The sequence below is a fragment of the Podarcis tiliguerta genome (assembly GCF_965153285.1).
Source record: "Podarcis tiliguerta genome assembly, chromosome: 2".
NCBI lineage: Eukaryota > Metazoa > Chordata > Lepidosauria > Squamata > Lacertidae > Podarcis > Podarcis tiliguerta.
The window spans coordinates 58,149,406-58,176,447 of record NC_139535.1 but is presented as its reverse complement, the minus strand read 5'-3'; the positions used below and the strand labels follow the sequence as shown (position 1 = coordinate 58,176,447).

The window sequence follows — 27,042 nt, the reverse complement described above, 5'->3', positions numbered from 1 at the left end:
TTTTATAAGCAGGGCAATAGGAAAGTGTTTGTCAGAGATGACTGTCAAGAGAAAATAGCCAGCCAGCCACCCACGTAAATTCACCTTTATAGCACCTTTTGCAGCAGAACCATTGTAGGTTAAAAAACTGGAATGTCTTACTTTCCATCAAAACAGGAAATAATATGTACAAATATAGCACATGACTATTGTTTTCATGAGTTTGTTCACCCAAAAAATACTGGTAGCATAACATTAGTAATTCTGATTTAAGGAGTCTCTAGTTACCTAATGCAAGAAGAATGGATGGTATTCTCTGTTGTTTCCTAATTTAAGGACTCTGTCTGTCCTGGTAGCAATACAGGAAATTGCACTCTGCCTTTGCCTATAAGGTGTGGAGCTGATGTCAAGTGTCTCCAGTGTGATTGTGAAACAGAGTAGGGATTCAAATATATATAAGATACTTTTATAGAGATGACTCCCCACTTATGTGGGGGTAACATTCTGGCCCCCTGTGCACATAAGTGAAAGCACGTAAATTGGGGGGCACTCTTTAAACACTCTCTGTGCCCATCTCTCTTTAATCCACATTAAAAATACTGTATCCAAAAACATCCACAACTAGAATTGAAGCTCTGTGATCGGCAGTAGTTATTTTTTATTAACCAATCTTACAGTACAATCCTATGCATGTTTACTCAGAAGCACGTCTCACTGTTTAGGAATTATTATTATTATTATTATTAGGAATGTGTGCTTAGGATTCCAGCCTCAAAAACAGCGATACATAATGCCTTCCATGTTTTAAACAATTTCTGAAAATTCAGAACTGCAAGTACTTCTGGGTTCCTTTTGTAAAAATGGCATCATATTTCTTTTCCAGGAATGTGAAGTAAGCACAAGTATCCATTAGCAACTGAATTAATTCCTTTCTGTAACATTGCTTATTGCTACATATGAATTCAGGCAGGGACAAAGAGCTGCTAAAACTCCCACACAGAAGAACATGTTGATTCACTGTTGCTATATCCCTTTCTGTTCAGTAGCTGCAGTCTTCCTTTTTCAGTGTGTAAATCCACTTTTGAATATTCATCAGCTGTTTAGCATCCACATGCTGTTCTTTGTATTTGTAATAGCTGCAACCGTTATGCTACTTAATACAGGGAGTAACTTAACTACACTTCTTGTACTCATCTTTGTCATTATTTTTACACATTTTTAAAGAATTTACTTGTTTTAACATCACTGTCCCACGTAAAGTGATCCTTATGTGCATTTCTTAAACTATTTTTAATTTTTTATAAATATATTGTTTTACCTTCACCCCATCACTAGAAAGTTGTGCATAGGCTGTGATCAGGAGCTCTGATCAACACGTTGAGGTGAAGGGTCAACCCACACAATCCTGCTCCTCACTCACTCTGCATATTGACTGAACTTGTCTGAACAAGGCTATGATGAAAGTCTTGGGAAACAGGACTATAGCAAAGCACTTCTCACTATTGCTTATTCAGATTTCACTTGGACACGCCCATTAAATGGACTACACACCTGGTGTTCCAATCTTCCATAAATTGCTTAATGAAAATGATGTAACATACAAAGCAAAGAGACCTCTGTTTATATGTCATGACACAATTTACCGTCGCTTGGCATCAGCCAATCATGTTAATTATATTTACTCCAGTATCTACATTAATCCCATTATCACATTGATATCAAAATATAGTACCTTATTGATGCACAAGCTAATGATTCATAGGAGGCTGTAATCATGATGTTAGACTAATACAAGGAAAGCCAACAGAAGGCCAAAGGGTACTTGTTGGACATGTTAAACAGAAGTGAACATCCAGTGTCTTATTGTAGTAATGGTGTTGCTATCACAGTTTGTTCATATAACTTTCCTTATAAATGGAGATTGAACAATGCATGTCTCCTCAGAAGTTAGACACGTTGAGTTCAGTGGCCCTCACTTCTGGGAAAGCGTGTACAGGAGTGCAGCCTAAGAAAAATGTGTCCAGAGTTGGCAAAGAAACACAGATAACAACAGGGAAAAGAACACTGCATGAGAGGCACATTTGCTTTTGGACAGAGATTCCAGAGTTTTGTGCAGAGAATTCAAAATTCTCTGTCAGCCTACCACTAGACTCTGTAATATTATTAGCAAAATAGGAAAATGTTTACTTAGTGATCTGCAAGCTTCAAACAATTTGTATAGCTGTTCAATATATTTTGAAGATCCAGTAATGGTTTTGTTTTTGCCCACCCCCACAGCCACTCAACATCGCCTACAGCCACATCTATAGCTCCTACCGGAACTTTGTGGGACCTCCTCATTTCAAGACAATCTGCCGGCTCCTTGGGTACCAAGGGATTGCTGTGGTGATGGAAGAATTGCTGAAGATCGTCAAGAGCCTGGTAATGGTGAAGTTGTGGATGAGGTTCAGGCCAGGAAGTCAAAACAACTCTGTATATTGAACAATACATTTTAAAAATAAAATGTATATTATTTTAGAATATAATTTCCATTACATTGAGATGCCTGTTTTGGGTTGGCAGAGTATCTCCACTGAAAATATTCTGTTCTGGACTCTGATTGCATTGTATTGGATCAAAGGCAATGAGAACAAAATTAAGCACCAGGAACTTGGGAAATGAAAGATGTTCCTGGACCTATCTGCAGTGCACATTTATATCAGTCTCTGATCTCCCCAGACCTCACTTTGCAATTAGAAACATAGGAAGCTGCCTTATACTGAGTCAGACCAATATTCCCTCCAGTTCAATATTTTCTGTGATGACTGGCAGCAGCTGTCCAGGATTTCGGACACGGTCCTCTCCCATCCCTAGATGCTCTACCACTGAGCCACAACCATTCCCCAGGGTCCCCTGAAGCTTTGTTTAGAACCTTTAAAAAAAGGAACACCACTGTTGTAAATCATTTTCATAACCGCATCTGTGGCCACTTTGTAAAACAGAATAAGCTTTCAACTTTAAGCTGATCTTCTAGAGCTGACCTTTTTGTTCTTCTGCTTCTTGTAGTTGCAAGGGACCATCCTTCAGTATGTGAAAACCTTGATAGAGGTGATGCCAAAGATCTGCCGCCTGCCAAGGCATGAGTATGGATCTCCAGGTTGGTACTTGGAATGCTTCATGAGATGGCTATCAATGTCAGTTCTTCCCTATGTGCATCTTTATTTATCTGTGAAATTTGTATTAATGCACTTTCACCATTCTGCTCAGGATGGCTTATGTGCGGTTATCCTGCTCTAAAATAAGTTATGCCAAGAGATAGTTACTTGCCTAAGGCCACCTTCATAACAATGGAGGTTTGAACCTAGGTGTCCTTGGCATAGGTCCAGTGTTCAGCCCATTATACCGCACTGCCTTTGCCTGTGGTTTCAGTTTCATGCTGACATCCCACCAGGAGCAGATAGCCGGGTTATCATTCAAGAAAGCTGCTCTGTCCACCTACCCCAAGAGATTTCAGGTGGGGATGGAGTTGTATTTGGCCTGGACGGTGGTGGAACACGAGCATCAGCATTTCAGCACATGTTATGTCAATGCTGACCTAGTCTGAATTGATGGGGCTATATAGGTTTGCTCCACCCCTGTCCAGTTTGCTATTCTCAGCTCCTGCCAGGTTGCCCTTGGGCCACAATGTTAGGACTAGAAGGTCACTAAATTCCAAATAGGAATCCTCTAGTTTGCAGTGGTTTTGTTGCTGTTGTTTTGCCTACTCTGTACAGGGCCTTAGAGAAAGTAATATTTCCTAACATCTTGAGCTCACAAGAAACAGAGGTATCTGGAGTATCTTTCTCTTTCCCCTACTTTTTTCCGGGTATGATTGGCTGTCAGTAGCGTCCTTCCACAGCATTGCTCTTGAGGTGTGGAGCAGCCCGAGCCATAGACTTCTAAGAAAGTTGAAATGAAAGGAGAGTGAATGAGGCAGGCACTCAGGACCACAGCTACTTCCAAAGGCAACACCAACTTGCTCTTCACAGTTGGTACCCTTCTTTCTTATCATATCAATTCCTAGTTAATTTCTTCCTTTCTCTCTTGCTTCTTACTAGGAATCCTGGAGTTTTTCCATCACCAGCTGAAGGATATAATTGAGTATGCAGAGCTCAAGACAGATGTGTTCCAGAGTCTGAGAGAAGTGGGTAATGCCATTCTTTTCTGCCTTCTCATAGAGCAGGCCTTGGTGAGTTAAACTGAATTCTTTCAAAAATAGATAAATCAACCAACCAGATGAGCTCACCCAGTTCAGTTAATATGTTGATGCAGCTGTGATTTAATTAATGAGGGTGGCACCATTTGTGTGTGTGTGTGTATTTAAATGGTTTGGTATCAGTTGTAAAGCCATTTTAATGAGAATAGACTTGAGGAGATAGCTGGTGGAAATCAGAATGTACAAACTATGGCATGTGGGAATTAAATTAACATGAAAGTGGTGTGGATTGTGGAGTGGTTTCAGGAACAGAAAGGCTCTGTGCTTTTAACTGGTTTGGAAGAACAGGTCATCATGAGGCTTCGTTGTGGATTTAGTGTGTTACATACACATGGCATGGAGCTATAGGGATAAAGGGGAGTTTGGGGACTCTCATTTGCATGGCATTTTTATGTGGTATGGGTATGTACCCTGCTCGGAGTTAATCCAAACAGTCTACGTGTTCAACTTCATCCTTTGCTGGTCCCTTGCCTGTTCTTATAGACCCCACTTCAGGATTGCTAGTAATAGTGATATCTGTACAGGTTGCATACTTTGCATGACATTGCTGTTTGACTTTGCAAACACAGTGCCTGAATTCTTAAAGTACCTCCACTGTACTACTTCCTGCACATCTGGTTTAGCACCAGCACCAAACCATGAGTGTGGATAGTTGCTTTCTGGATATCCCTTAGTGCCCAGCCTAATCCTTTTGGTGCATCCCACCTTCTGTTAAGAGGAAGAATGTGTCTTCTTGGGATGCTTGACTGTATCATAGCTCTCTTGAACAGCATTTTCTCCCATTGTGGCTATGTTGGTCCTTCCGATCTGCATAATGTTAATGTGTGCTTGAATGTGCACAACAGCCTCCCCCACCCCTTTACTGGATACTTATTCACTGAGTTGCTTTTCATAGTAGAGACACATCATTAGTGTATTAGGGAGCCAATACTATTTTGATACAGGAGCAAAATGCCAACGGCAGCATGGAGGTAAGCGCATCAGGGTCATAGTCCAAGGACAAGTATTCTGGGAAAGGACAATCAGCAGAAATTATATGTGTTGTATGTGAATAAACCTATCCAGTCTTTCTCTCAGTTCTAAGTTCATCAGTGAAGATTTGGATTAAATAATGTAAAATGAACCATTCCTTTGTACTTTCTGATGGCCATAAAGCCACACATAACTCAATCCAATACAAATTTGGTTACTGTGTTCGATATGACTGATTTATTATTTTTTCCTCTACGAGTGTCCATATATTTCCTGCTTGTTACCGAAGAGAGAACATTTCAACACAAGCTTACTTTTCTTAATTTCACTGTTGTTGTTGTTATTGTTGTTATTGTTATGGATAAAAGTTCCAGAGTACTAGTGGTTTTGTCAATCATAGAGTGGTCTTTTGACAAAGACCTTCTGAATTCATGATTTCCTGAACATCGTAATGCCACTTAATTTCTTGTATGATTAATTAAAAAGAAAGAAACCCATTTCCTTTTCCAAGGACAAACTAATCTATCAATTTACTAATCTATTAACTTGTGCTTGGGATGTGCAACACAGCACACATAGTTAAACATAAGAGATGTGGGCTGACGGACGCCTTCTTCATTGCCCGCTATGGAAGGAGAATTCCTTCTGCCATAGTCAGCAATGAAGGCCTCCCCTCTGTTTTCGAGATGAGATTGGACATTTAGCATGGGGTTTCTTGAAAAGTAGGAAGCAGTCACACACCATGAGACAGTTAACTATTTATTAAGTATTGCAATGGAAGTTGAAACCCATCTTCTAGGACGTTCATTGTGCTATTTTTGGTAAGCAGCCAAGGCTTTAGATGAGGGACCTGTGCACGTATTTTTGACACTACAAGGCATGGCTGGTGATTGGAGAATTGATCACAGCATTCTGAATGTGTCCTCGCACAGAGATATATTGGCACCTCCCCCTTTTGCAGCGTCTTGCCTCTTTGCATGCAGCCTGCAGCCATCATGGTTTACTTTGTTGCTGTGCCGCCCTGTAGACTCATGCAGAATTTGCTGCCAACCATTACTCAAGTCTCCTCCAGCATTATTGCTTCCCAGGTCTTGCCTCTTTGTATGTCTGCACTTTGGGTTACCTTTGAATATCTGTATGTGTTTTCAAGTTGCTTCTCATTCTTCTGTGGTTCCCTCTCGGCCTCTTCCAGCCTAGTCCAAAAGCATGGCTACTTGGAAGTAAGTCCCTCCTAAGGTCTCTTGGGCCTTACTACCAAAAGAGCATGCTGAGGATTGAAATTTTGATACTATTTATTTCTCTCTCCTCATTAACATTTGTAGGTCTTAACTATCTGCTTGCATCAACAGTAAATGCCTTTTGTAGAGCATCATAAAACCAAGCATACATATGACATTATGTAAGGTTTCTCATTCATCAACATAGGCCTTACAGCCACAGAGCTACAGAGTCCCTCCCAAGAGATAGCGTTTTCTAAACCTAGAGACGGTTGCAATGATTAATTGCAGTGATTTTTTTGCAGTCTCCAATTTACATGCACTACACTGGCTTCTAAGTGTGTTTATAAATGTGGTGCCAAACAGAGATTTGCATTCCCTTTGTTGCACATGTTCCTTGGAATGAACCACCAGACAGTCTTTTTTGTGTGTGTGAATCTTAGAGCAGTTTTTTCAAACTGCTTTCAGTGGCAAGGTATTGGATGTGTCTGCAGCAGCTGCCCTCCCCCAAAAGCCCTCAGAATACACCAGGGGAAGCTGTTTCGCTTTTCATACCAGGTAGCATCCCTGTCTAGGATTCTTTCTCTGGGCTTTGTACTGGGAAAGTCTGTACCTCATTAAAATTCTCTGGGTCCGGATACATGAGGGACACTGACTGTGTTTAAGCTTGCCATTTTAAGCCCCAAGCTGAGGTGTTAGCTGGAGTCACACAGTATCAAGTAACAGGTCCAGAATGCCAAACCCAACTAACGAAAGCAGGGTCAGCCTCAGGGCAAACTAGACTTAAAGATCTATGAACAGGATGTTCTGCTTTTTTTTTTTTAAATTAAAAGCCAACTTGAGAGGTGTGTGTAATTTGGATTAGCGCAATGCGTAACCTGGTAGTTATATATTTTCCTCTGGGCGGTAAATAGGAGAGGGGATTGGGGGGAAGGGAATTTTAATCAGGAAAACAGTGTGGTGGAAGAGTTAATACCCTTTGCACAGTGCCACAAGCACCATCCAAGTGGCACTAGCATCACTACCTCCACCCCTCTGGTGGCTTTTATGTATTGAAAACTGGGATATCTGTGATATTTTCCAGTGTCATTTCTAGTTTGAGCCTGAGGTTTTGAGGACCTAGGCTAATTCCCTGTAGGAGTTACTTAGGACAGCAGATATAAATGCAATAGAGCTTAATATTACCATGATGTCTACTAGTAGGGCCTGGGTTTGTCAGAAGGTCCACTGCTAACTTATCCTGAGTTTCATAAAATGTAAAGGGGTATTTTACTGTAGTGCTGTATGGAGATGTCCATAGATTGTGCCTCCTCTTTCTTCATTGGCAAGCTGATGGAAGAGAGAACTGCTCTGAGTGTTAGGTGGCTCAGTTTATACACTGCAAGGCCTGAGCTGTCCTTCTGAAGTTCTGCAATTGCTAAGGCGTCATCCTCTTCAGAGAGGTCTTTGGAGAACCAGGCAGAGGGCCTTCTTGGTAGTGGCGCCTGCCCTGTGGAACGCCCTCCCATCAGATGTCAAGTAAATAAACAACTATCTGACTTTTAGAAGACATCTGAAGGCAGCCCTGTTTAATTAAGTGTTTAATGTCTAATGTTTTACAATTTTTTATGGGTTGTAAGCAGCCCAGAGTGGCTGGGGAAAGCCAGTCAGATAAATGATAATAAAAATTATTATTATTATTATTATTATTATTATTATTATTATTATTATTATTCCACATTAGGCCTATTAGATACATGGTACATGAGAATTCCTGGACAGAAGGATCTGGCTAGGAGGCATTAATAGAAGGAATAGGAGTTGAGTTATTGAGTTACAGTACCGGCTTTGCATAGGTTTATTATTATTATTATTACTGCTTATATACTGCTTTTGTCACAAGTTACTTCTAAGTGGTTTAGGTTTACAAATGGAGACCATGTGCAAATGTTTGTAACCACACAAGGTATACCTTGGTGCAGACAGTCACACAAAGTAGAATGAGGTTGAGCAGCACTTATCTGGAATCCTGGCAGAGTGTCGCACTGTTCAGCCACAGGGTTTGGACCATTATCCATCCTTGCCTTAGATCCTATTACTAGATGAGTTAAAGAACCACAGCAAAGCTCCAGATTTTACCATAGTTTTTTAAAAAAATCTTGTATTGGTTTGCATAAACTTAACATGGATTCAAAAGGCATTCTCTTCCAGTTCTGTCACCCATGAGATTGGGCTATATTTGAATAAGCCCTCTGGAGGCACATAGATCAGTATGGTCACCCCACGTCTTTCAGACAGCTGAACAACTAGTCCCACGGGGAATTTTTAACACCTTTTATCTTTCTTCCTCCTGCCTCAGTCCCAGGAAGAAGTGTGTGATTTGCTGCATGCTGCTCCCTTCCAAAATATTTTGCCCAGGGTCTACATCAAAGGTAAGGAGTGGAGAGGTGGTCAGATGTCAGTCATTATTCCCATAGATGTGTTAAACCTATAGAGCTGCAGAGACATAGCTGGCAATCGATAAGTTTCAACGAAACTTGCTTAGGCCCTTAGCACTAGTCAGCCATTCATTGAACTGAATTTAGTAGTCGCCCTGCTGAGCAGTCCTCATGAAAGGTAACTTTTCGCAACCCTTATCCGCAAAAGCAAGAAGTTTGCTTTCAAAACAAGATCCTTTTACAAGTGTGCTGGTGTTGCGGCTGTAAATCGCAGAGTCCCTTCTTCGCGATGCGCTACCCTGCTTTTGTTCTGTCACACTGGTCCCAGAATTGGATAATGGTTGGGAGGTGACTCTGAAATGCTGGAATTTTTTTTCCCGTTTTGCTTTCTCATTTCACTGTTTGCTGCTCGCTTAACAGAAGGAGAACGCTTGGAGGTACGCATGAAGCGTCTCGAAGCCAAATATGCCCCACTTCACCTGGTTCCCTTAATAGAGAGGCTGGGAACACCGCAGGTAAGGATGACATTGAAACCCACACGGGGTAACTAAAAATTTCACATTACCCCCCCCCCCCACAATTCCCAGATGATCTCTGAGCTACAAGAAGTCTTTCTGGATACTGACTTTGTTTCAGTTCTACACGGTATAGTTTGTCCACTGTTACCAAGCAAAATTAAATTATCTTTACTGAGGATCAGTGCACTGTGTGTGTTTCATGATGGCCCCTTATATCACTCAGAAGCTAACTGAAGCAAAGATAAAAAAAGAATCAGTTTGTTCCTGATTGCCACGATCATGTTATTGGGCTATTCCAAATGGATTTTGAGTCAAAATACGGGTTCACATGAACAACGGCTCCTGTTTCAAATCTGCTGCCACATGATCACAAATATGACCACAATTAAAACCCTCTCTCTTATTCCTGTAAAACCCAGCACTGTGGCATTGCAGTGGCAAATCTTCTATGCCCTGATGCCTGGCTTATAGCATATTACAGAACTTCCCACATGAATTGTGATCAACTTGCCAGCTTCTCTGTCTTCAACATAATATGTCTAAGATACTTAAGAGTGTTTACTCCTCTTCATTGGTCATTTGGGGTAGTATCCAGATAACTCGTTCCATCAGTGCAAGGTTTTCCATTTGCACAGTGGAACTTCACCTCCCCCGGTGAACCCCCAACTGTTCTGGGGCTTTCTCCAACTCTCTGAAGGAGCTTTGAGGAGGGCACAGGGAGATGATGGGGGAGTTTTGTTGAGCAAGTGGAAATCCTTGCATTGGCAGAACAAGTTAGTCAGAAACCACCCTTGGTCTGAAAGTCACTCTGCACATTATGTGGCAGGAAAACTTACACTTGCCACCTAGAGTACTCTCAACAGAGAGCTGCAACAAGTCCTGGATCTCTGAAGAGGATCTGTCATGCATGTTTCCACATACAGTTAATTTTATGAGATGCATACCTAAAAATGATAGTTGTGCACCTAAAAAAGAACACAGGAAGTGGCTCTGAATGATTGTCAGATCTAGAGGCAATAAGGAATTACTTCCAAGCAGATTGGCCTTTTTTCTTCTACAACAGGCGTTGTGAACCTGTGACCTTTCAGAGGTGGTTGAATGATTGTCTTTCCCCAACCATTGGCCATATTGGCTGAGGCTGAAAGGATTTGGAGTCCAGCAACCTCTGGAAGGCCACAGATTTCTTATCCCTTCTCTGCAGCCTGTGGCTTGGCTCACTTGCATGAGTCATCTGAAGCTATTTGCTCTACAGCGCACCTGCTCTCTGCTTGTGGTCTGGATTTTGAATGGGTGGTTTGGCTCGCAGCAGGTGACTGAAATAGGTGGAGCTTTCTTGCCTTTACAACCAGCAGAATGGGGGCATTTCATTCAAAGAAAAAAATCATAAGGATGGTTATGTGTCTGCAGTTGTGTGCCTTTGTGTATGTAATGCTTAGTTAACTGTCTGTATAACTTTCCACTCAAATTTCCGAGTCTGTTAGCTCTTCCCATTATTTTCTACATCAATTTTCTTCGTAGGGGAGATAAAACAGTAGAGTAACAAGCCAGAAAAATTTGAACACCCTTGATGATCCCATTGATTTCAGTAAAAGAAATTTAAAGTGTACTCCTATGCAATCAGTCCCACTGAGTTGAGTAGAACGTACTCTCAGGTATTCAGTATAGGGTTGCAGCCTTAAGCATATACAATGTATGACTGTGATCAGTGACAGGCAAGAGTGCTTAACTTATGGTCAAATTGAATGAGATGTAAGAGAGATGGGATCAGGATCTCCCTGGGGAACCCTTTTTCCAGTACCAGAAGCAGCTTGCCAGGCGGGTCAAAGCCACTATGCTAACTTCCTAGCATGTGAGTCACTGGTGCTTTCCCACAGGGAGAGATGGCAAGAGGCTGACAATACCAACCTCCTCGCCGCGCCACCCCTCTCCCTCCTGGCAGCTGCAAGTTCCTTGCCAGGAGGCCAGTACTGAATGGGTTTCCATGGCCTCCCACCCAGGCACTTCTCCACGTCCTCAGACCATTTAACTGGGAATCCCTATAAGAATTTTCTGGTCCTAATGTACACCATTGTCTTTTTGAATGCTGCCGCCAGTGATTATTTAATCGAGGACAAGGCTATCAATATTAATGGCTAATAGTCGTGATGGCTGTATGTAGTCACTGGGGAACAACAGCAGGTTGGGGCTCTTGGCTTTGTGTCCTGCTTGGAAACTTTACTGTGGGAAACGGGATTCTGAACTAGTTAGACCCCTGCTTGGATCTAGCAGTGTTCATCTTACATCATCCAAAGACCCATTTCTGCCAGGTAATCTATTATGTTGTGTTCTGTTTTCTTAATCAAAGGAATTAGGCTGACAACCAAGGCAGTAGATTCAGAAACATGTATAGGCAGTTAGAGAGCTTTGGATGGGCAGTTAACCATCCATTACGTACATAAAATAGTGGGATAGTAGGACATAGGAATTCAACATTACAGTCTTCCAACCATCCCATCAGCGCAAGTGTTTCAGCTTGCCCAACAGAACAATCTCCCCTCTCTTCCCTGCACATGATGTTCTGGGGGTTCTCCAGTCCTCCCAGAGCCAGTTTAGGAGGACATGGGGGAGGAGAGGGGTTAAAGTCCCATTGCGCCAGCAGGACTCATCACACCAGTTCCTGGGAGTGCAGCTGCTCTGTTGAATGTGCCCTCCTAACTAGCTTATTTATTTACTTCTTACTAGATTTATTTGAGGGACGCGGGTGGCGCTGTGGGTAAAACCTCAGTGCCTAGGACTTGCTGATCGTAAGGTCGGTGGTTCGAATCCCCGTGGCGGGGTGAGCGCCCGCCGTTCGGCCCCAGCTCCTGTCCACCTAGCAGTTCAAAAGCACTCTTAAGTGCAAGTAAATAAATAGGGACCGCTTTATAGCGGGAAGGTAAACGGCGTTTCCGTGTGCGGCACTGGTGCTGGCTCGCCAGTTGCAGCTTCGTCACGCTGGCCACGTGACCCGGAAGTGTCTTCGGATGGCGCCGGCTCCTGGCCTCTTGAGCGAGATGAGCGCACAACCCTAGAGTCGGTCACGACTGGCCCGTACGGGCAGGGGTACCTTTACCTTTACCTTTTTAGATTTATTTGAGACTGTCGAACACCTAAACACATAGCATTTTTTCAAACCCTGATTTCAGGAGGGCTGTAAATATTCCCTGTGCCCATGTAGAAAGAACAAGGAAAAGGGAAGCTATATTTTGCAAGTCTTCTTTTTATGTTGTCCTAGCAATCCTCATTCTGTTTCGAAGAAGTTTCCGCAACCCCCAACACACATTTAATGTAACGTTTGATGCCGGCAGATCACTCTTGTGTAATTCATTCTCTCTTTCTCTCTCTCTCTCTTTCTCCAAAGAGAGCATGGGTTGAAAGACTGTGCAGATTAGACTTCCACATGGAGCACTTGCCTCAGACGTTATGTGCATTCGCAGCTCCTACTCCTTTGTCATGGGGGGGGGGGATATTGTTGGGCTGGATGTACACATAAACAACCCAGGGCAAGAGGCACACAAATCCCATCAACTTCTTCATAGGCACAGGAGCCACAGACCTGCTTCCTTTATATCCATTTATACCTGATTAATAGGAGGAGTTAGTTGCTGAGACAACTGTCCAAACCTGGGGTGGGCGAACTTCCCATCAGTTGATGAAAGTAGGTTAGTTGGCCTGTTTAAGAGCTGTATTCCACCATGATAGGGCAGAAGTTAGTATAAAGGGCAGAAATGGATCTCTCAACATTCAGGCATGTATGCAATGGGGAGCCACATGCATCTTTGCGTTTTATTGTGGGAAATGTCAGAAGAACATCAACAGCACTTGGCTCCAACAAACATTGAGAATGGTAACAGAGCTTGGCCCACGGAAAGTGCCTCCACCCAATTTTTTTGCCCTCTCCCCTTCATCTTCCCATACCAAAGCTTTAAGTAAGGCTTTCTGGGGGAAGGAGCGGGTGAGAAAGTCACATTCCACCAACTTCCTTCCCCTGGTTCTTCTTCGGATCCAAGCCTCTATCTGAAAAGGTTCTGTACAGTAATTTGACTTTCCTCTCTTCACACTTGCTTTCTGTTGAGTATTAATTACTTCTCCAACAGAATGTCCTTGTAGCTATGCCTTAGATAACACTGGTGGAACTCCTAATCTCAATATTTACCAACTGAAAAATAGATGGTGAGTTGAGATAGTATCAGGTCTGGGAACCTTTCTGGGAACGTTGGGAGTCTGTTGCTACTCTGCAGCCAGGTAGAAGAGCCTGTGACCCTCCTGTTGGTGTATTTTGACTTTAATGAAGAATTCTAGCTGCCTCTGAACACCACTGTTCACCACTGTTACAAACAACAGCTGCTCAACCATATGCATTCAGCAGCAGTGGGATTTACCCTTGGGGGGGGGGGGTTTATGTATGATTCCCGCTTAAGAATCCTGGATATGCAAGAACTAAGAAACGTATGGACTTGATATTTCCAGGCCTATAAATGCCTTACTGTATGTCACTTGTCTTACTCCTGGATAGGAAAGTCTAGTTATAATTTTCTCTGTCTTCCAGTTTTAGTCGGTGAAGATACAAAAAGAAAAAGGGTGAATGTGTTTTTAAAAAATGAACCAGTTTACTTAAAGTCAGCCATGCCAAGAATCCAGAATTGAAACAATTCCATGTTACATACCAAAAATTCAGATATATCTCACCACCACTAGGGAATGATGGATGGGTCTTTAATGGGATTGTTGACATTCTGGTCATAAAGTTGTGTGAAGCTGGAGCAACATGACGAATGGCTTGTGCCAAAATGGTGCTGCAACATCCCCTTCAAAGCGAATAGGTCAAATCCATCCTGCTGTGCTTTTGGTTGGTTGCAACTACATTATCAGCAGTTACTGCTATATACCACCTACATAGGGTTGAGATGACATAACTGTATGATGGCTGAAGTGCCTTTAGTTGTTCCCCGTGCTGCCACATCTCATCCTGCCATCCTGCCTCCCATTTCTGTGCTGCGTATTTGTATTCTACTCATCTTACTGTTCTACATCAAGCAAAAGCTTACAACTTAGGAGTGCAATTCTCCAGGCAGTGGTCCTGTGTGACCCTCCTTCATTTCAGTCTGCAAATACACTGCCCTGTTTCTATTGTAAAATGTGAAGGAGGTCCCCTCTAGCAGTGAGTGTTAGAAAACTGGGTGGGTGGAGGAATCTTAACTTGATGATGCTTTTTAAATTTTGAGATTATTCACAAATGGCAGAAAACCTATTTACCCATTTATCTTATTTTTAACCAGCCGTCAATTTCTAGTCAATATAACTAAAATACATACAAAAAAATGATTGGAACCCTGGTTCCCTTTTAGTATCTGTCTGAATTTAAAATATTCATAGAGGATGGCATCCCTGATTATCAAAGCTAAACTTGCACATTCAGTTGTATATTTTAAAACATCCTAAAGAGCATATATCAAATAACTAGTGTGGATGTGCATATTTTGATTAATATTTCGCAATAACCTGCTCTTATTAACAACAGTCTAACGAATAGGCATGTAAAATAATATAACGTACACTACAAACTCTGCAGTAACAAAGCGCCCTTGCATAGCAGTACTTTGCTGCCAGGCATTAAGTATGCAGAAACAATAAAATGTGCAGGAAATCTTGAAGATAATAATAATAATAATAAAGAAACACGTGTTAGAGAAGCAAATTTCAGCTTCTCTTTTCCACCACACTCTTGGTTATCCTCAAAGTAATGAATATTTGGATAAAGGAAGGATACTTTTGACAACTCACTCCTAATCTAAATAACAAAAGTACCTCAATGTTCTTAAGCACAAATTAAGGGCAAAGGAAACTCCTACAAGAAATATTATTTCCAAGTGCAAAACACAGGAAGGAAAAGGTCAACGTGATGAGCATTCGAGTGGAAAGTGACGTTTTACACCTTCTTTTATTCTTGGGCTTCTCTTCCTCCTCAGCAAATAGCCATAGCCCGTGAAGGAGACCTGCTGACCAAGGAGAGGTTGTGCTGTGGCCTGTCCATGTTTGAGGTCATCCTGACTCGCATTCGGAGCTACCTCCAGGACCCCATCTGGCGCGGGCCTCCCCCTACCAATGGCGTCATGCATGTTGACGAGTGCGTTGAGTTCCACCGGCTCTGGAGTGCCATGCAGTTTGTGTACTGCATTCCTGTGGGGACAAATGAATTCACGGCTGAGTGAGTAGGCCTGCACTGGGTTGCATTGAGTTCTAATGATCATGTATTAGAGGATCTTTCCCCACAGCCAGGAAAGCTATAGCAAATCGGCAAATACCTCCTTACTTGAGGTTTGCTTCTACATGCAGGAATGTGGGCCGCTTTACTAATGACTGGACACTGTATCTCTGATGCCAGGAATGGGGATTCTCTAGTGATAGTCAAGTGAGTTATCTTTTGAATGACTCTGACCTATTTGGCCTAAGACAAAGTACTGGCTTTCATTACACTGGCTTCTGAGTTGATTTGCTCATGAACTGATACTTGCTGTTCTCTTAACATAGAACCAAGCAACCAGGAATTCTCAGGACAAGCAACTCAATAACACCATGCCAGCCAGCCATTCTCGATAAGTAATTTCTTCTATGTCCCATTTCCCTCCAGGCAATGTTTTGGAGACGGGCTGAATTGGGCTGGCTGCTCAGTCATCGTCCTCCTGGGACAGCAGCGTCGCTTTGATCTCTTTGACTTCTGTTACCACCTGTTAAAAGTGCAGAGGCAGGATGGGAAAGATGAAATCATAAAGAATGTGGTAAGTGTGGGGGTGAACACTGAGCTGAATGTCAGGTTGTTTGACTATTTAGCTCAATATTGTCTACTCCAGTGGTTCCCAATTAGGGGTCCAGGGACCCCTGGGGGTCTGTGGAATGCACCCAGGGGGTCCACGGCCCTTACCTTCCCTCCTCAACTATTTTTTTGTCATTTTTGCATGGAAATATCACAAATTTTCTTTAGTATATCTAAAATCCCTTGCTTATTAGGGGCTACCTATTACCTATTGTAAACGATACAATAGAGTTATCAAAATTTTCAAAAGTGGGGTGGGGGGTCCATGGCTTGGCTTTTGAAAAATAGGAGGTCCTCAGTAATTAGCTAATTGGGAACCACTGGTCTACTCCAACTGGCATTGGCTGGCTGTGGTCTGAGACAGAGATATGTCACATCACATCTGCTACATTATCACCTGCTACCTGGAGTGGAACACAAGAAGCTGCCTGCAGACCCCCGGGTATAGGGTGGTTGTTGTTTAGTCGTGTCCAACTCTTCGTGATCCCATGGACCAGGCCCTCCTGTCTTCCACTGCCTCCCACAGTTTAGTCAAACTCATGCTAGTAGCTTCGAGAACACTGTCCAGCCATTTCGTCCTCTGTCGTCCCCTTCTCCTTGTGCCCTCCATCTTTCCCAGCATCAGGGTCTTTTCCAGGGAGTCTTCTCTTCTCATGAGGTGGCCAAAATATTGGAGCCTCAGCTTCAGGATCTGTCCTTCCAGTGAGCACTCAGGGCTGATTTCCTTCAGAATGCATAGGTTTGATATACAGGGTTGTATATAAATTCAATTGATGATGATGATAAGCACTTCTGGGCTGGGGAACCTTTCTCGCTTTGTGGGCCAGATCTTTATCTGGATCTGCCTCATGGCCCAAATTTGACAGGCTGGCAGGGCCACCCACCTGTCAGTCAAGTGATGCCATTATGTTGCTAATAGGTACGTAGGAAATAAGAGGTGTTATTGGCAATTTGTCTCTGCAAAAAGCTAGGAAGGAACTGTGTCAGGTATTGGTTTCTCTAGCTGTTCTTCGCTCCAGCCTTCCAGCATTTGCCTAGCTGTAGAAGCAGAGGTCTGAAAGCTTCATTGCTCTTTGCTTTGCCTGTCTTTTCATTTCTTCTCTAGCCTCTTAAAAAAATGGCTGACCGGATCAGGAAGTACCAGATTCTGAACAATGAGATTTTTGCCATCCTGAACAAGTACATGAAGTCAGTGGAAACAGACAGTTCTACAGTCGAGCATGTGCGCTGCTTCCAGCCCCCCATCCACCAGTCCTTGGCCACCACCTGTTAAATAGTCCGTGCTGGAAATGAAATGTGAGCATTTGTGTCTCTACATCTGAAGTCAGTGAGGAAGGAGCGACTGGATCTCAGAGGCCTGGAAGGGAAAACCCTGAGAACACAGATCTGTCAACAGTGCAGACTTGGATGGACCCAGTATACAAAGAAGCATTTTCCTAGAAGGCCTGTTTTGAATGCATGTTCTTCTATCGTATCTTTCTGGTTGGTTTTACACATAGCTTTGAAAATGTGGTGAGATGGAGCAAAATGTGGTTTTTTCTCCTGTGGTATCGTCAGCTTTTGTGATGACCAAGAACAACCCAATCAAGCACAAAACTTTATGGCCCTTAAAAGAGTTGTTGTTTTTTGGGGGTGTTACAGTTGAAGCAGTCATCGCTTCAGTGTGTTGCAAGTCTTCCGCTTGATGCACCATGTGACTGAAAAGCCTTCCTGCTTGATGGGAAACAACAGCTTAAATGTTTAAAACATTCAGAAATGCTAAGTTGTTCCTGCAATAGATGATAAAGAGCTGTGTGATTTACGCAAGCAAAAAAAAAAAATAATCAGGTTCTTTTAGAGATGGAATATTGACTATCATTCTCCACCTAGAATTAGAGGATTTTTTGTCATTGCCTTGTTGTCCTCTGCCCTTCTAAAATTGTTTCGGGTGCAATCTTGTGCACAATTAGCTGGAAACAAGCCACATATATAGGACAGTGTATAGGACCTTTCTAAGTTTACTTAAGCGGTGGAGCATTGACAAAAGAGTCTTCTCATATTTTGAATTGATTATCACTGCTATGGTGGCCCTGTATAATACCTTCCCCTTAACCAAGTACTGTTGACAGTAGTTTTACCTGAGCGTCTAGAATTTTATACAACCAGGAGAAGAGGCACTGATTGTCATGACCCAGACTCTTGATAAAGTTGCCGGGTCAAGGAACTAGTAAGTTCTTTGAGAAATGCGATTGATGCATTCTTTGGGATATAGTCAATAGAATAATGAGATCAATACACTTCCCCATTCTGGGAAAATATATGACATTTGGTTCAGACTTAGGTATCCAAACTTTGGAAACAATGCTAAAAAATAGATTTGGCATGACTTCAGGGTGTTTAGAAACAAACAAAAGGCAGCAGCTTATATATCATTAATATGTGTGGTTCCAAAGGCATGCAGAATTTCAACAAAAGTTAAAAATTGCCCTGTCATAACCCTGTAGAACAAAGAGGTAAATATAGGAATTTCTGTGTGAACGATTCACAGAATTGGAGATCGAGGCGGGACTCAAAAGGTCATGCTTCTGCATGTACCCTAGAGCTCAGATGAGAGTGTACTACCTGTAGGAGGTAGAAACAAGAAAGGGATGTGTATGGGAGGAGAAAGCCTGGAGAGAAAATACCAGAGACAATGCAAAGAAGCCATGTGACAGTGCTACAGAGAATTCTCTCCAAACTAATGAGAAAGTTTAGAACAAGTCTACTGAGACAGGTACCAAAGTTTAGGGCTGTATAATATCCTGAAATGAAAATAACATTCTTTAAGATATTGAAAGAAGAATTCGTTTCTGCTAGGCTATCATAAGGCACTTGAGTTATTTACCATGCAAGTTTCCTGTCCCCCAGTTGCCTACTGTGACTATTTAAGAGTTTCAGAAGTGCAACCCTTTAATATTTAGGTAGTTTAGATTGAATTTCCTATAAGGAAAAGGCAGCATTTGATCTCCCTTCTGATTTGCTCTACAGATTTCAGAATAAAGCATTAAGGAAATATTTAAAATGCATTCTATTAGACAAAGGGCACACAGTGCACCAGAAAGTTCACTTCACTGGGGCTTGCTTAGGAAAACATCCTGGTAGATTGTTGAAGGGATGTATATGTTGGTGTGTTGCCCTAATTTTTACCCTGTCAGGCTCCCATCACTGTCAGGGCAGATGTCAGAACATCCAGCATTTATCCTAGACTCCAGACATTTAGTTCTTTAGTCTAACTTTCGCCAAGAGAAATCGCCACTTTAAAAAAAAAGTGTTGGGTGTTTTTTTTTGAAAAACAACCAGGTGTTTTAGGTCTGTGTTTTTCCTCCTTTGTCTCACCATAAAGCTGATACAGTACTTAATTGCTGGTGTTTGGTTCATTGTCACAGCATGATGACAAATCTTACGAAGCCAGAGACTCAGCATTTTTTTTTCTCCTTGAGGGCGCATGAAGTAGAAACCTCTTAATTGTCTGTGTCAGGCACAGGAAGAACATTCTGTTTCAAGGGACAGCAACGACATGGAATTATTACCATGAAGTATGTTTCCTTTGGCAGATACCTTTATTTCCTTAAAAGCTCTCATCTTTTACCAAAGTAACTAATAAATATCCCTCCACAGAATCTGGGGAGCATGTTTGCAGCATTTCAAACTGCAAGATACATCTTGCAATGTGGAATTAAGGCAATGCTCAGAAAAGTAACCTGAAGACTCTTAACTCAGGCAGAAACAAACAAAGGGGCTTGGAAGTCCAAAGGGGGGGAAATTAACTTCCAGCAAATCCCATCTTAAATATCTAATGCAACAATTAAAGTGCTTCAGGGGTTTTTTTTTGAGAGCACATATTGTCAGTTTAACTGAATTTCATTCTCTTCATGCACCTTAGTAACCCTCAACTTCAGATTTGCAAAACTGAACCAAACACTATGTAAACACCCCAGAGTTAGAATCTGAACACATCTAATGAAATAGACAAATAGGATGCTGTTCATTTTTATTTTTATTCCCACAGCCTTTTCAAAATAAAATTCAATCTTTTTGTGGTGGTTACTTAACAGAGCATGATGCCACAGGTGTAAACACTCAGGCCACTTGAGAACAATTCAGAACAAATGCCATTCCGAGGCCTACTCTGTAGTATCAGCTGCAATATGTTATATTTAACAGCCCATATCCAATAGAAGAGTCAACTAGATGATCATAATTCCAATAATCGTTTCCAGTTCTATGAAATGGAATTTTTAGCTATGCTCACACATTGCATTTTAACACTGTTACTCACACATGGGTTGTGGGTTATTCTCTGTTGAGATCAATGCTATTTATAGGGAAATCCTAAATGCTTTAAGTACACAAGTGAGAAGGAAAACAGGGTTGACTTCTGAGTCTTTGAGTGTGGGGAAAACTCAGGGTAAGTTTACAGTATTTCCTAGAGTTTTTAAAGTATCTGTCCAACATGGTTTCCTTTCTCCCAGGATGTTTTTGCCCTGAGATTTCCATCTTTTGAATTCCCAGCAAAGAATCCCAGTGGCCTTCATAGGATGCTCTTTATGAGATAGTTCTGGTCCTCCTACTTGCAGACTAAATAGCAAAGTTGTTATCAAAGAATGAGCTGAGTGAACCAGATTTTCCTCCATGCTAAAAAAGAAATGTAACATCTAAGTCTGTCCCCAACTGTGTTTGAAGATACACTGTCCCACAGGAACACTTTATGCCACAAGAAACAAATAAATATAATAATTAAGAATACCTGCAAGAATGTTCCCCGGAAGATGCTGTGGATGCATCTCTTCTGTGATCCACTGTTCTGTCCTAGCCTTCCCATCAACATCTACTGTAAGAGGATGATTCTTACATAAAGTGCCATTACTTGCCTTCCAAGAATGCCCAGAACAATGAGTCATATGGAAGCACGGAGTGGAACTCCTCTGAGGACAGACAGGTCTTACTCCAGACACATAGCTTATGGGGGAGTAAGCATGAAATGCACCTCCTATTTTATTTAAAAAGAAAAAGGTGTTTCTCACCTGTCAAAATTACAAACCCTGGATCAGTGATCCTTACCTTTTCCCCTGTAGGTGGAAAAGCATACTGGAGAGGCCCAGTGGCTTGGACCCAAACTCATCCTGTGCCAATGTAATGCAAGAAAACCTCCTGGAGTTCTGCTGATTTTTCAGCCTTGGGTGGGCCATGCCATGCCCAACCTTTTTGGGTGTGTGTATGGTGGCGGGGACACAATGTAAAGGAGCCAGGCCAGGAAAGCCCCATTGCATGAGCAGAATTCTGCGTGTACTTCTCTGGATCCAGCCCATTATATTTTTGAATAGACCAGTGGCTGAAAGAGAAAGGGCTAGGCAAAGGACGGGGAATGATCTGGGCTCCCCCTCCCCCATGCCCACCTGTCATTCCCCTAGCATCATATGACACCAGGTTATTCAAGCTTTCCTTGTCGTAAAATAGCTGGGAGTCTTCCGGTCGTTCCTTTGCAGACATGCCCTACACAACCTTGAGGATGTCTGGGTGGACACGTCTGGGGAGGGGATGGCCTTGTGAGTAAAATTAGAACCTCTAGAAGACCAAATTTGGCACACAGACCATATGTTCCCTGTCCCTTAGTTAGGCTGCCCTAACCCCATCCTCACCACTGTCTCAAGTCTTGATTGCCGCTTCCAAGGCTGTTTTTCAGTAAAAATAAAATAAAAACAGGCACCATGTTTAGGGGCCGGGAAAGAAACATGCAATGGTGTGCAACATGTCATTTGGCTTTTTAAGTGTTTCTGGTGGGAACCAGGAAACCACAAAGGTACGTACCACAAGGGAGGTCCTGACAAAAGGATAAACCAAGCCTTGAGGATGTAGACTCCAGACTACTTCAGCAATGACGATGAACAGCTGTGGCCCTTTCAGGCTTTAAACAGTCTTATCAGGTTGATTTTTTTGTGACTTGACGTTAAAGAACAAACTCTCTGCACTTCAACCATGTTCCCTTTACCAACAGAATTTGTCAGAAGTGTCAGTGGTCATATTAATTCCTATTCTGTATTATTCTGGTTTTAATTGATATTTGTCTATTTGAGAACATGAGCAAGGTGCTGTTTTTAAGAACAGATGTTTTTAAAAAAGGACTTTGCATAATTCTTTCAAATGTATCATATTTGTATGAAGACTTGTCCAGGACTTTTTTGTACAATGAATTTACATTTATTTATGGTGCGGTATATTCACAGTAGTGATCAACTATGGTGTTTGAATTCTTGAATCATATTTGCTATGCAGCGGGAAATGATATATCTTGTTTTGTATTTTTGTTCCTTCATCATTGGTCAACAGAAGTTCTTCATTTCCATTCAAAATGCTTCTGTATCGATAAGACACCCTGTGTGTGGTGACATGATGACCTGTATTGCAACTTCCAACAATATGTACAGCAAAGCTAGGATGAATCCTGTTAACAAGGGAAAAATAAAAGTTGAGTCATAAATGGTTTGAATGAAAGGGTGACAAAGTTGCTGTAGCATTATTACAAAAACAGGTGGTTTGGGGTATGAGGCGAATCAACTCAAATTGGGGCTTATACAGGTCTCGGTGCTACATTTAGATCTGGGGATTCAAATCTTCCCAGCTGTAGTTCCCTTGCCTAGCAGTTGCCACAATACTTGTCACTGCCATGTTCTTATTACGCTTATAATTCAGCAAGCACAGTGTCAGGAGCAAGACAGCAATAAACCACCCCATAGTGGAATGTCAGGCATAACAAGCACAGTAGCTCATCCCCAGTAAGTCTTGCCCCATGGATCTGTTGCAAAGACTGAAAGTCCTTGCCTCCCTAGAGCCATTTAAGTTCCCTCTCTCCAGGGCTTTTTCAAGCAATTGGAGATTGCACCTGTGTGAAGCCAACCTCTCTTCCACCCTTTTCACGCCTCTCTGAATGCAAGAATACAATAGCCACTGGAGCTCACAGAAAGTGTGGGCTGAGGTAAATCTCCCTAGCAAATTTCACCCCAGTTACATGAGCACTAGGTACACTGCACTCTCAACCCTCACCCTGTTTATGGATATACTAGTTATAATGACCTACCGTTGAGGGCTGTTGTAAAGATTACTGAGATTATTTGTTCAGAGAATTTCAGATACAGCATATCAGTAACCTTTTCAACATAGTCAAGAGCTATCTTTCTATTGCAGACGGAGAAGGGAACTGAGGCTAAATGTAGTTTACCTCAGACCACTATTCTCACATATATACACACACAAAAATAATGGCTTTGTGTGTATGTCAGTCTTCGTACGCTTAGTTAAGTCCACTCTCCTTTACAGTGCTAGTGTGTAAAATGTTTTCTCTCTGGAAAGCAAACATGGTCATTTCATTTCTCCAAAGCAATTGGATAATATTCACCAGGGAAGCAATAATTTCTGTTACAGCCACACAATGAAAAATTTAGCAATCAACCTTTTTTAAAAAAGTATTATTGTTTTCAAAAACTTACAATAAAAACAACCAATGACAATATTCACGCAGAGCATGTTAGAGAGAGGTGCCTGTCTCACTTTACAGATCACTAACCACTTTTGCAACTGTGATTCCTCTTGGATTATCAGCCAGTGCTAATATAACCCCTCTACATTGTCAAGTGAGCTGGGTGGGTGGGGGATGGGACCTCCCATTTAGTTACGAATGTGAGAAGCCGAAACCACACCCCATCACAATGCTCCTTTTTACAATGCCTCAAAGCACCTGATTTTGCTGTGTGATACCCTCTCATACACCTGTGTCCCGAATGTTGAGCCAAGCCTCCTGCAGGAGGAATTATCCCTGAATGTCCAGATCAATGGCAAAAAGTGCAGTATGGAGTCCGCAATAGCGAGGGACCGATTGCTGGCACCCTGAGTTGTTCCATATCTCCCCATACAGCCAAAGAACATACCAGAAGGGACAAAAACCTGTGTTAACCTACACTCCAGATACTTACAGTTGCCTCAGCCTCACAGCACACCATTTCCAAACCAGTATTTCAGGTGTGGCTACATTACTAAGAGACCAGTGTTCTGCAGGGAAGTTTCATTAGGAGGGCTGGAGGGGAGAACTTGTAAAAAGGGACTCATTTGTCAAATGCATGTACTGTATTCAGATTCCTTTTCCATTCCAAACTGCATCAGGTAGGGGGAAATCATACTTCTTGTTATGATACTATTTGAATTGCTTGAAATTCAAATAGGCTGGACCACAAATAGGAGAACAATCTAATACGGAAAGAGAAGAATATCCATGATTTTTTTTCCCCACCCCCTGGTGGGCATGTAAACACTGAATATTATCAGTTTCCACCTGTAGAAAGAAGAATTTAGTAGAGGAAGGAACTGTGCCAATAGTACAATAAACTCTAGCCAGCTTGGTCACTTGGATGACCTGGTACAAGTCATTCTCAATGTGTAGGATAGGAAATGAGGTTGAATAGCTTTAGTTAAAGAACTTCAATCTATTGGGTACTCCAATTTTATCATCATTATAATAACAAATCATTCAGAAGGTGCCCCTGTAGCAGACTGGCCACTCAGATTGAAAGGATACCCCAATTTCCACCAAGCCCAAGACTTTCCAGGTGCATACTGCATAAACAGAAGCACTTCACACGCAGCCTCTCAGCAATACAAGCAAGTCTTATGTCACAGGATATGGTGCTTTCAGTGTCTCTTAGTGTTAAAGATATCAGGCATGACCCATGGGCCAGGTGTCACCTGGGATAAAAATCATTCCCCCAGGAAGGGCATAGTTCCATGCGGAGCTGGACTCTCATTCCAAGGGCCTGAAACTACTGTACCTCTCTTTCACACCAGTCCAGGACAGCTGTAGTTCCATATGCTGGAAATGGTCCAAAGAAAATCACAAAGAAACAGCCTAGAAGGGGGGGGGGGGGAATCAATTTCAACCATAGCCCATGAAACTAATTTAAAGGGGATGGGCCAAAGCAACTCAAAAGGGGAGCATCCTTTGGGATCAGCTTTACTGGCAGCTCAGCCCACCACCACAGCTGTAGTTTTTATTCTTCCTTTCCTGGCACCAGAAGAAGGTATGCCAAGGGGGGGGGGGGTTGTCCTGCACAGCAGCCGCCACTCAGGCTGATGGAAAGTCCCAGCAGGGCCTAGACCTGATGATAAAATGTCAGCCCAGCAAGAACAGTCTATTGGAGATGCTGAAATTGGACCCTGGGACCTTTTGCATACAAAGCATACAGTCCCTGTCTATAAACTTGCTCACCTTCTCTGTGGGAATTGGATGTTTCAATGGCGTACGTGCATAGTTAGCACATGTTTTGTTATCTAAGAAATAAAGATCTTATTTGCTTTTGATTTCTGCTCCAGGCATTTTGTGAGAATAAAGTTCAACACTGTTGTCCGAGCCTTTCATTTCAGTGTAGTCAAACAGTATTTGGGGCTTGCCGAACACTTCTTAAACAAACTTACAGGGGGTCAGACCCAGGCTAAATGAAACAGAATCAAGGGGGCTTGGGTTAGCTATTACTAACCATACCAGTTTCAATGGGACCTAAGTACAGTTAGCTTCTTCTGTATGCAACCCAAGAGCATAGTCCCTATCGTCAATCTCCTCTCCTGAAAGCCCTTCCTTCCTATTCCCACGTGTGAGGTCAATGTCATCCATGTGAGCGTCATTTCTGTACACTTTTCTCCACACTGAAATCTGGTTCACACATTCATACCTACATTTGATGAGTCATGAATCATGCATAATACACTGCTATTTTTTTAGAGGTGCCGGAACTCAGCTGAACGCCTCCCTTGTTCTCTTATAATGACAATTGTGCCCACCCGAGAGGTACTGGAACTGAGTTCTGACGAGTTCTGGCTGGGGGGGAAAGCCCTGCTTAGCCACATGTGTGAACTATATCAACTGAAAGAATTTGTTGAGTTGACTTTAGGTGGAAGGAAAGTTGTGCTGGTAATATTTGTCACACTAGCCCATCCACACATCCAAGACTTTAGTTTGCAGCTGGCAAGTAACAAACATAGATCTGTAAACTTGAGCTTATATCAGTGGGGGCTGGTTCATTAGGGCTAGCTGAGCACCACCCCACCAACTTCAATCTTTCCTCAGCCTTCTTACTTCTTACAACCACTCCAGGGGATGACCCTGCCTGTCAGCTTCCTCCTCCTCCTCCTTAGTCTCTGGATTTCCCTTGCAGAACTCAACAGGGAGGCAGCTGGGGACAAACTTCCACCGGTGACTTGGCTCTGCCTGTCATTGGCTCTGGCTCCACCTATTGTTGGTTCTCTTGTCAGTGCCAATAAGCACCAGCCACCCCTGACACGGGTGGCGCTGTGGGTTAAATCACAGAGCCTAGGACTTGCTGATCAGAAGGTTGGTGGTTCGAATCCCTGCGACGGGGTGAGCTCCCGTTGCTCGGTCCCTGCTCCTGCCAACCTAGCAGTTTGAAAGCACGTCAAAGTGCAAGTAGATAAATAGGTACCGCTCCAGTGGGAAGGTAAACGGCGTTTCCGTGCGCTGCTCTGGTTTGCCAGAAGCGGCTTCGTCATGCTGGCCACATGACCTGGAAGCTGTACGCCGGCTCCCTCGGCCAATAAAGCGAGATGAGCGCCGCAACCCCAGAGTCGGCCAGGGATCCCTTTACCTTTACCTTACCCCTGACTTATATATGTGTTGGCAAAACATGTGCGAACTAGTCATGGGTATCCAAGGCCCATTTTGCTGCTTTTGCTAGAGAGGCTTCGTTGATTTCCCACTTTTAGAATGCAAGTTAAAGAAACTTCCTCCAGCGCGCACACGCACACACAAAGTGGAAGCGTCTGTTTTCCAGGCAGAGCTGAACTCATGTATGAGAAG

At 42.6% G+C, this 27,042-nt stretch overlaps 1 protein-coding gene across 4 annotated transcripts in view; it reads left to right on the top strand.

The window, feature by feature from the left end:
- The window catches only part of CYFIP2 (cytoplasmic FMR1 interacting protein 2), a 64,848-nt gene extending 42,169 nt beyond the window's left edge, over positions 1 to 22,679 (top strand). For 3 of the 4 annotated variants that reach the window (XM_083422548.1, XM_083422550.1, XM_083422549.1), the window contains exons 24-31: positions 2,257 to 2,400; positions 3,025 to 3,115; positions 4,056 to 4,186; positions 8,741 to 8,813; positions 9,240 to 9,334; positions 15,325 to 15,563; positions 15,987 to 16,134; positions 17,275 to 22,679. In XM_083422548.1, coding sequence (XP_083278674.1) covers positions 2,257 to 2,400; positions 3,025 to 3,115; positions 4,056 to 4,186; positions 8,741 to 8,813; positions 9,240 to 9,334; positions 15,325 to 15,563; positions 15,987 to 16,134; positions 17,275 to 17,442 — 1,089 coding nt within the window. In that variant the 3' untranslated portion in view covers positions 17,443 to 22,679. The remainder of the gene's footprint in view (positions 1 to 2,256; positions 2,401 to 3,024; positions 3,116 to 4,055; positions 4,187 to 8,740; positions 8,814 to 9,239; positions 9,335 to 15,324; positions 15,564 to 15,986; positions 16,135 to 17,274) is intronic. The other variant, XM_083422551.1, reaches the window with a different exon arrangement.
- Positions 22,680 to 27,042: the final 4,363 nt, after the last annotated feature.